Source organism: Stegastes partitus, unplaced genomic scaffold (genome assembly GCF_000690725.1).
Source record: "Stegastes partitus isolate 25-593 unplaced genomic scaffold, Stegastes_partitus-1.0.2 Scaffold208, whole genome shotgun sequence".
Classification (NCBI taxonomy): Eukaryota; Metazoa; Chordata; class Actinopteri; family Pomacentridae; genus Stegastes; species Stegastes partitus.
Genome location: NW_007577939.1, coordinates 165,028 through 175,582, shown reverse-complemented (window position 1 = coordinate 175,582; position 10,555 = coordinate 165,028). Strand labels below are relative to the sequence as shown.

Here is a 10,555-nt window from a genome sequence, read left to right as displayed (position 1 = left end):
GGATGGAAGGAAGGATGGATGGAAAGAGAGGAAAAGAAGCAATGGATAAAAATGGAAAAACGGTGAAAGGCAGGAGCGAGTCAAGATACACGGAAACAGAGATAAAGAGGGATCAAACGGACGATAAAGAAAGAGCAGGAAGATAGAACACATAAGACAAGGAAAGACTCAAACAAAGAGAGGAAAGGAAACAGATGATAGCCAGAAAAGTTTGAAACTTGAATCGAAAAAGATGTGACAATGAATGAAGTGAAGGAAGTAAAGTGTGTCTGACAGGGCCCTGTCCCAGTATGAGGCCTGGACACATTCACACCTACCTATTACTTGTATCATTTAGATGACGTTACCTCCCTCTGATATGCTGCCAGGCTGCCTTATGACTTATTTCCCCTTCCATCCCTCCTGCAATGCTGGACACATGCACTGTATAATCATAAGTACACTGTTTCCCTAAAGTACCACTCAGCCAAGAAGGAAAAAGAAACTGATTCTATGCAACTTCAGAATGTTTTTTTTTTCTTTTTTTATTGTTCTCCTTGCCTGTTCATTTATTTTTATATTAGTGACTCTACAGTTTTGTCATTTTGCAATACCTAACCTGTCATGTCCCATGAGAAATTCTCTTAAAAAGATGAGATAAGACTATCTGCTAGATTGCTATGTAGTGATAAATGACGGAATGGACCATTGCATACTGTGCTGCTTCCTTTCTAGCACAAAATACTTCCGGTGTATGGATCCTGTTCTTTATCGTACCTGAGCTACAGATTCATATGCATGATCTCATATTGTATAATGCTAGCAGCAGCTGAGCTCAGTCTGAGGAAAGAGTTGGAGTTGTTCTGTAGTAATCAGGCCTGAAAAGAAACAACTTTTTAAGGCATAAACCACTGCAACAAGGGCATTAGTATGCAAAAACTCTTTTTCACTCATTATGACAAAGTCCATCTGTAATGCTGCAGAATTAATTTTAGGACTTTCTTGTGATATGAAATGAAAATGAAATGAAATGAAAAATACTTTATTTATCCCAGAAGGGAAATTCAATTATGTGTATGGATTACTAGTTTGACCGCCTGCATGAATGAATGCAATCTTCATTTTTTAAGCAATTTTTAGCATATATAGAAAAAAAAATCTGCAGAGCGATGCATTTACTGTTTCCAAAAGCTCCAATTAGACAGAAATAGTAAAACAGAAATAGAATCAATAGAGATGTTTTAGCACCTAAAGCCTTAGCCCTTATAGTTTAGATGAAAAATCAGTTAAACTCTCAATGATGGAATGTGTTTACTCCCTACGAAGTGGTAACTATGAGTATGTGCACTATCTGTGTGTGTGTGTGTGTGTGTGTGTGTGTGTGTGTGTGTGTGGACCAAACTGTGATGTGCAGGTCAGCTGAAGGTGGTACCAGGTGATTACAGGTACAAGGAGACAGAGGGAGGAAGGAGGAGCTGGCTGGCTGACCTCTTTTATGTCTTTCTTGTTGTTTGTCCAAGCTGTACTTTCTTTTTTCTAACCTGTGCAGACAGAAGTAACAACTGTTGTTTCTCAGATAGACTATGCAGTGGTGGACTGGGCAGGTTAGGTTAGCAGGACAGATTACTTTTTTAAAATAAAGGATACTGACAGAACAGATACTCTGTTGAGTATGGATCAGTGATATGACAAAACATACCATGAAATGCCGTAAACTTGTTAATAATGGAGTGGGCAGATTTTTTTTCACCAAAAATTCTATCATAACCTTTAAAATATTGGAATTTAAGTGATCTGAGAGGACACTAGACTTCTGCATCTTCTCTTGGATTGGTTTTCAGGCTGCAGATGATTCAACATGTGACTTTGGTCAATCACAGGTCTTTTTAGATAGAAAGTGCTTCTATTGGCTGCTTTACAAATGTAGATCTGTGTGCATGTCCTATAAGATAATGGAAAGCCTAATTCAATGTTGCAAAATCCTGCAGGGAAAGTTGCTTTTCAGACACTTGCAGTAATTTCCTACACTGTGAAGCAGGCAAAATAAGGAAGATGGACAGGAAGAGGGCTGCAGGGTGCCTCGGTGGTTAGCACCGTTGCCTCGCAGCAAGAAGGTTGCCGGTTTGCGTCCTGATGAGGACACCCGTGGAGTTTGCGTGGAGTTTGTATGTTCTCCCCGTGCAGTGTGGGTTTTCTCCAGGTTCTCCGGCTTCCTCCCACACAGTCCAAAAACATGTTGAGGTTATTTGGTGATTCTAAATTGTCCGTAGGTGTGAATGTGAGTGTGCTTGGTTGTCTGTCTCTAAGTGTAGCCCTGCAATAGACTGGCGACCTGTCCAGGATGTCCCCTGTCTTTGCCCTAAGTCAGCTGGGATAGGCTCCAGCCCCCCCGCAACTCCAGTAAGGATTAAGCGGTGTATAGATAATGGATGGATGGATGGACAGAAAGAGAGTCTAAGTATAAATGAAGTAAAACACATTTCAATATCAGTGGAGTGGACGTATTTGTTGTAATTGTTGTTATACCATTGTCTAGTCTGCTTTGAGAACCCGTTCCACAGGAGATGTCTGTTTACGTATTTCCCTCATGCACACTACTGCAGAGGATGCACATCGCTGTCCTTGTAGCATAGTTTTAGGCTGCACATGGATGTCTTGCAGACTTGGACAAGTGACAAAAATGTCCCTAGCAGACACTGGTGTTCTCACAGATACAGAAAGTACAGGACTGGCTGAATTCTGTGACTTCTGAGTTTACATAAATTAGTTTGTATCCAACAAGCTAAGCAAGGAAGGCATCAGTAGAACAGCAACTCCCATGTTCTGCAAGTTAAAATGACTGTTTTTGTCTGATGGCTTTGAAAAGAGTGATATATTTTGCTGTTGCCTTCATCCACATCAATTCATTGTTCGGGTGCTGTGCTGTTGTAGTGGTTGGTTAGTTTGTGTAGGGAGATATACTATGAGAGCACACGCATGATCCACATGCACATACCTGTGCTCATCTGGTACGTTTTAATTTATTTATTTTTTGCCTTTTTTTTTAGATTTCTGAACCACTACCACAATTTTCACTGAGATCTTGGTGTACTGCTCTCACCACAGTGGCTAGCTGTTTAATTTCTCTGCTTGCATTTGGTGCGCGGGCAATGGCAAAAATCCCTTTAAAAAAAAGTCTTACAACAATGTATTTGCATGATTTTCCAAAAACAGATACTTCCATCTGGAACAATGACTCCTGAATGTGATTTGTGGCTTTTCTCAGTTTGTAAACAGAACAACTTTGTGTTTATATTGCTAATTGGACAAATATGGGAGTTTTTAGTTGTCACAGTGGGCTCTGGGAACTTGTAGAAGATTGTCAGTATTTACTAACATTTTATTGCCAAAATAATTAATTGATTATTAGAAAATATTATTCACAGACAAAAATAATCCTTGATTGCAGTTCTAGATTGATGATTGTATCTGTAAGCCATTCTTTAACAAGGTATCCCTAACATGTTCTATAATATGCCAAATAACTACATACATTATGTATCATGCACCACACATAATCTATCTAGTTCCACGCTATGGTCTTAAGAAACAGGATTAGTTTCTTTTTCATTCTTCGAAAAAAGCAAACAATGCACGGCTTAAAAAAAAAAAAAAATCCTTCTCTTTAAACCAATAATACAATATTTTAAGGGCGCTGCAGTGGCCGGTGCATGCTGTGCTAATGGTAAGTAGAAGGACAGATGTAGATGAGACAAGAAGTTTAATGCAGACTCATGTTTGGCTCTTAAACATTCAGATGAAAAAGGAAAATGGATTTTGAGTCAGAGGCAGATGTAAAAAATGAACGAGCTGAATAGCAAGTTAAAAATCACACAGTCCTTCAGGGCCTTTTCACACCTGAAAGTCCGAACCAATGAAAACAAAATGGCTGAAACAAATCAAACCATGGTTTGGTTTAATTTTTGACCAAATCTTTTCTGTTTTATCCAAAACATTTGGTTCAAATCAAACTGAGAAGTCCAACTCTAACTCATTTGGTCCCTCAGACTAATGAATCCACAAACACTGTTTCCTGGCAGGTGTGATGTTTTTCTTGCCTCTGAGATAATCAAGGCAGAGCCCAATAAATGGAGCCCTCCTCTTGACTGTCACTACCACATATCAAACTTGTTTCTCATTCAACATGCTTCTACATCCAGCTCCTCCACTGGCAAATACTGGCACACTCTCCTTCAGCTGAGTGGGCCTCCTGCCTGCCAGGCTGCTCTCTCGCTGTCTCTTTCTCTGCCTCTCCTCTCTCTCACTGCCACCCATCTGGCCCTTGTAATACATGACAGCTGAAGCAGGGTTTCCAAATTTAATTTGAGGTGTGATAAAACAGCACATATCTATAAATTGTGTGCAGAGAGCCTGCCTATCTGGATGGTTTTAACCTCTTTCTTCTGTCAAACATGTGCAGCATATCAAACACACAAACCCAGGCAGCCTGCAGTAAAGAAGGATCCACAAATAGACTTAATGGTGAGGACTGTTTCCAAAGCAATGACAAAGAACATAATAATAACATGGCAAATGGAATATGTCAGGAAGGTGGGAGATCAATTTGCAACACAAACTATACCATATTTACACCTAATCTATCAGATAAAGAGTCTTTCATGTAGAAAAAAGAAATACTTCATGATTAGGAAGCTGCAAGAAATACAGTTGGTGTTAAATATGCAAACCCAAACACTTATATACTCACATACCCGCGCACACACCTCACATGCCCTGTAGCTTCAAGTGTTATCTCACTTTAAACCGTAAAGATATCATCCTTACATACTCAGCGAGAAGATTCTAAGTCACAGGTTCACCATTGTGCTCTGAGACATTTTTAAAGACTTTTTGAAGACTACACTGAATTCAGTCTTCCCGTACGAAGGGATCAGAAACTGATCGTGTGAATTAAATGTTAGTTTCTGTGAGCGTGCATATATTACGTCCATTTTATTGCTATTAAAAGGATGTTTTCAGTAAAACTCTTGACAAAAGAGATCCTACAGCTCTAACCAATCATGTGTAAGACCCCACTATATTTACTAATCCTGCAGTGAGAACATTTTCCAAAAATTCCCCCAGGACAAGATCACCAGAGTGGCATCCATGCAGCAGGAACGTACAGTAAGACATGAGACCGCGCTGGCTACATCTGAAACATCAGAATGAGCAATAATTGAATAAACATGTGAAAAATACCAGAGGGACTCAATCAAGGGATTCCCCGTTACTGCTGTGTAGTTCTGGCATCAGACATACTGAGCAAGGATGGGAGAAATCTGTGACACTTGGAACTGTGGGAACGTTGAGGAACAAATGAGGAAACACTTAGATTATCCCACGTTCTGTCACCCATCCTGTCCCTCTTCTGTCTCTCTCTACCCCACAAACCCCTCAGCCCCTCTTGTCTTCTCACGCCGAAGAGCTGTTTTCGCCGTCTCCAGTCCTGTCAACCCCATCAGTCCCCCACCTCTGTCATCTTCCTCTCTTCTTCTTCTTCTTCTTCTTTTTCTGTCCCTCCCACCCGCTGGTTCTGACGCCTGAGCTGAGCCCCTTGAAGAGTCCTGGTAATAAACTGTGGTGCCTGGGCTCTTCATTGCTGTCTCGCTCTCCCCACCCCTCTTCCCCGAGCGCCGATACATCTGCCGTTAAAGTAGGGCCCGGTCCAAAAGGGCCCAGCTCCTCCGCTTTGTACAGTACAAGCGAGTCAGTCTTTCAACGTTCCAATGCTTTTCCCCCTATTCTCTCTCTTTTCTCCGTTTCCCCCTCTTTTTTTTTGTTGCTTGAGTCCTTTGTGTACAGTGTGCTATGCTCACTGTGGCAGCACTGTGCCAGAAAAACCCACACAAACACACACGCACACGCACACACAGACACACACACACGTATGCGCGCACATACACAGTCACAGACACACAGCTGGGCCCCAGCTGCATACAAAGACTGGGGTTTGGAAATCAATGAAGGAGAAAGAAGAAAAGGGGAAAGGAGTTTAAATAAATTGGCACTTGAAAAAAGAAGAAAAATGAGAAAGGGAGTGAGGGAAACAGAGAGAGAGAGAGAGAGAGAGAGAGAAAGCTCTCTCTTAAAAAGGCACATCCACTCAACAACAGAGCAAGGTTGGAAATGAACTAACAAAACATAAAGTGCAAGGTAACAGAAGTCATTATGTGTGTGAGGTGAGTCCTGCATCTGATTCAAGAGCAAAGTTTGAAGGATCAGTTGTGTGGATGCCATTCTGGCAAAGATGTTGAGTTGGACAGCAGGACAGAATGGAGACTAGATATTAAAGAGCTGTTTGATTAAAGCTGTTTTGCAAAAACTGAACTAAACTGTCACTGATTTTCTTCAGTTTCTTTACAAATGGACTCCACTGCAACAAATATCATGACATTTTTTCTTTTTGTTCAAGAATTTTATTGTACGTATGTAGTTTTGTGGCTCATGTGCCAAAAAGCTCAAGTACAGCAGTGCCAAAATCACTTTTAACAGTAAAAATCTATTCTGCAAAAATCTTGAAAAGCGCATTCAACTATCAAATGAGCCCCACGGAGTCAGAAATGATTGGTTTAGCTGACTGTGTACAGAGGCCTGAAGGGATGATGTGAATTGTTGGCTATCAGTGCTGAGCTAATTAATTCACACACTTTGAAACCCAAAGTCTCTCTCTTACAGCCAGTAAAACGGTCGTCATTTCAAATGTATCTGTTTCCTTGCTTGATCCCAGAGACTGTTTCCAATCTGCCAGGAATGAAGAGTTGTAATTTCCTCGCATTGCTTGATATTGCTGAACATTGACGGTTTTATTGGGGGAGACAGAGACATAATCAATAGGCGCCTTGGAGAGAAAAGAAAAGTCAGCCTATGTTTTTCCCTCTTTCTTCTGGTTTGGAAATGATCCCCAAATCGCTGTCTTATGACTCGGGCCTGCCAAATTCATTTGGTTTTATCAAGGACCTTTAACTCCCTACTCACACAGCCGCCTCCAGCCCAGCGCATTCCAGATCCTACACACAGCTTTAACACACACATTTCTACAGCGACACAAGGATGCAGCGAGCATGCACGCTTTTCACATGCACTGATGCACATGTGACATATGTCCCTAGCACAGGCAAACTCACTGACAATTCATAAAGTAATGCTAAATAACACAAACAGGCTGAAAGTAGACCAAGTTAATGTTCTGACTAAAAATAGATGGTGCAGAATGTATCGAAGATCTCATTCATCAACATGACATTAAAAACTGTTTCAGATTTTCAGCTCAATAAAAATTTAGCAACAGTTTCCTTTCTTCAGTTGTTTAAATCCATCCACCATTGTTTCATCCATTTTGCTAGAAACTGGTTGCAGGTGATGCTTATCGCTCCTCTGAGGTCACTGCAGGAATAAATTAAAGGAACTGGACTGTTCCTGCTCTCGGTCTGATAAATGACAGGTCCTTGTCAGTAAGTGTGCTTTCTGGCTGATAGATTTCACAGCAGTGTGATGTTGTTGATTTGTGAAATAGACTGGAGACGGTCGCCAAACTGCTACGTGACAGTCAAAGGTGACAGTGTGCGTGTGCATACACAAGCACACACCAGTACCCGTTCACGCCGAGCAGCCAGAGAGGATCTCACCCGGGTGACACTTTGCTTTGCTTCACACCTTTTCTGAAATAAAATGAAGAAACTCTTACAGCAAACTAATAAACAAGCAAACCGACTTCTCACAGCAAATAGGTTTGTGGCGGCTGCATGACAGATTGGAAGCTAACATTTCATGGTCTGCGATGGCCTTTGCGAAGCTTCAGAGAGTTGTGAGAAAAACTGTTGATGTGTTTGTGTTTGTTTATGCATTGGTATCTTTTTGAACACAAACCAGCTTCTCGGTGAGAGTAAGATGACAAAAAAAAAAAGCAAACTTCATTGTACGTTTTTTTCTGGGCTGAGTGCTTCATTTACTTTTAGAGTTATGGATTTCCCCACAATAAAGACAAACCAGGAAGGCACAAATTGGCACTCATCACTCACACAGTTGCACAGATTAAGTCTATTATTATTAGCATAATTTAAAATAACTTAATTATATGTTTTCTAAGGTTAGATTTAAATTTTAGATTTTTACAAAGGGGTTGCAAGTTATATTTAGGGTCAGAGAAGCAGCCGGTGCTCTGCATAATTTTAGAGTTTGGGGTTTAGGGTTTGATTCTAACATATATTTTCAGTCCTCATTAGAAGGCTGGAAGAACAAATGTTATGTCGAATGTGTGTCAGTCTGCAGGTGTGTGTATTTTTACTTCTATTTGTAAGTTCTGAAACTTGCACAAAACTGTCATTGGTTGATGCATGCAGAACAAAGTCTCTACAAAGTCTCTAAATTCAGCATGTTGTCTAGAAGCTCCTCTCAGAAGTGCTGTAGGAAGTGCATTCACAGAAACTGATAACTGACATCATGTAAAGCTTTATGGTCTACTGAAGCTTTCCTCTAATTCTTGATAAGGTGATTGATAGTAATGTCAGAATTAGAGAGAGACTGAAAATGAGAAATGTGCTGGATGACAAATGCACTTCGTAGGCTGCTTTAAATGACAAATTTAAAACCTCTGTGTTAAACTAAATGACTTCTCAATGGACATAGTTTTAAAGATAAGCTTTTTTAGATTTAGTCATTCATATTTAAATTCAAAGTGATTCAGAGATTTGACAAAACGTTATCAAATGTATGAAAATGTAGAAAAATATCTGTAGAGGACCAGGGCTGTTTTTCTTTCATTACTTCTCATGGTCTATTAATAACAATAAAAATAATATCGAAAACTTTAAGCAAAAAATGCCAAATCACGCTGCACAACAAAGCGCAACATATCGAGAATAAGGGAACAAGAGCCTGGAAAGTTTCAGTCTCAAAGCAGGTTCACAAGTCAGCGTAAACAGCAACACAACTAAAGGACACACGCAAGAGAAAGTTTTGTGTTTGACAAAAAAAGATTTCCTCGTAAGAAAAATAAAATCTTTGTCAGATTGTGGCTTCTTTAAAAGGTGTGTGGCATCGTGGATACTTCTAAGTCGCTGGGCGTTTATTTAGAATACAGTTTTAAAACGTGCACAGGTTTTAAAACACTCAAAGATTAAAAAAACAAAAACAAAAAAAACACGCGTGCCGCCGCAGGTTTGGATTTTATGTGGATTGCTTCGCACCTTATTGCGCGTCTGTGCAGGTAGATGTGTCCAGGTAGAATAATCCCAGTGGCTCTTAACCGAAACTGACAGCTCATCTCAGCACTTTGTGCAACTACAAGCCGTGGACGCTACAAGAAAATCTGAAATATCAAAAGTACTGCGCAGCAAACTGCAACACACTGATAACAGAAACATTCAAAGTTCCCGAAGAACTCAGTGCGGTTCGCATGGGGGCTTCGTTCCGCTATAGCAACATCTGCCCGCATCATTGACACAACTTCTCAAAACTTTCCAGCGCCGCACGTTTCTTACCTCGATTTCTCCTCGGGTTGGCTTGTTTCCTGCGCTTTCCCCTGCTTTCTTCTGTCATCATCACGCTTTATTTCGGTTCGAATAAAAGTTGTCCAGGGAGCGGTGCGAGTGCGTGTGTGTGTGTCCTGAGTGCCTGCCTGAGAATGAATGGTGTTGAGGCATCGCCTTCGGTCACAGCGGGAGACTCAGACCTTGATGGGACTCCAAGTAGAGGCGACGAGCCGTGAGGAGTGATGTCAGCAACAGAGGTTGGCCCTGAGGTCAGTCTTGGCATCGTAAATGCGCACCTTCCCCAAAGTAGTAATGCGAGTAGGACCTGCATGCTCGTACAGCCTGACCGTAAAAAAAAAAAAAAAAAAAAAGTTATACTTTGACAATATAGCCTATTATCCCGAATTCCCTTGCACCTCCTCTCAAGTAAGGGACTCCCGAGAGCGGTCCGTGCTCTTGCTTCCTCCATCTAATGGAGACATATAGTGGATTTAACTTTTTCTTCCACTTTTTACTCAGAGAAAATTGATGAGATGCATGGATGTAATTAATTGCTCCTGTCGTCTCCATTGGAATTTGATTATTTATTAGTTATTGATAATAAACTTTGCCCCCTATGTATAACTTCCATACCAGAACTGATTATGCTTCATCCACGCTGTTGCGCAAACGCTTTATACGCACGGAGACCCGTCTAAAAATTCAGTCTACACACTCTTTTGACGAGGTGCAAATTGGGCTGTTAACTCCAGCAGCTCATCCTGCCACATTTTCACCCAACTAGAGATTATACTAACTGCAGGTTAATGAGAACAGGTATGTGTGCGACCCCCCTCCCTGCTCCACTCCCCCCTCCCTTCATGTTTTATGGCTTCGACTGTTATGCATGTCGCACCTGCGCTCAAGTATCCTGGAGTGGACCCCCGTCCTGCGCCCCATTCACCCCTGGATGGCTGTAGGAAGTGGTGCATTGACGGTTCCTTTGTGTTCCAACCTGGACCGTAATCTGTTTTGCAACTGAAAAAACACATCCGAAATAAAACTCTAACGCAGCGTTCAGGACC

The 10,555-nt window shown here is 41.1% G+C and overlaps 1 protein-coding gene across 1 annotated transcript in view; it reads right to left on the bottom strand.

Annotated features, from left to right (window-relative positions):
• LOC103356543 (zinc finger E-box-binding homeobox 2) overlaps nt 1-9,622 on the bottom strand; it is a 28,983-nt gene extending 19,361 nt beyond the window's left edge. The window contains exon 1 of the mRNA XM_008280727.1: nt 9,501-9,622. Within this exon, the coding sequence (XP_008278949.1) occupies nt 9,501-9,561 (61 nt within the window). The 5' untranslated portion in view covers nt 9,562-9,622. The remainder of the gene's footprint in view (nt 1-9,500) is intronic.
• Between the last annotated feature and the right edge of the window lie 933 nt (nt 9,623-10,555).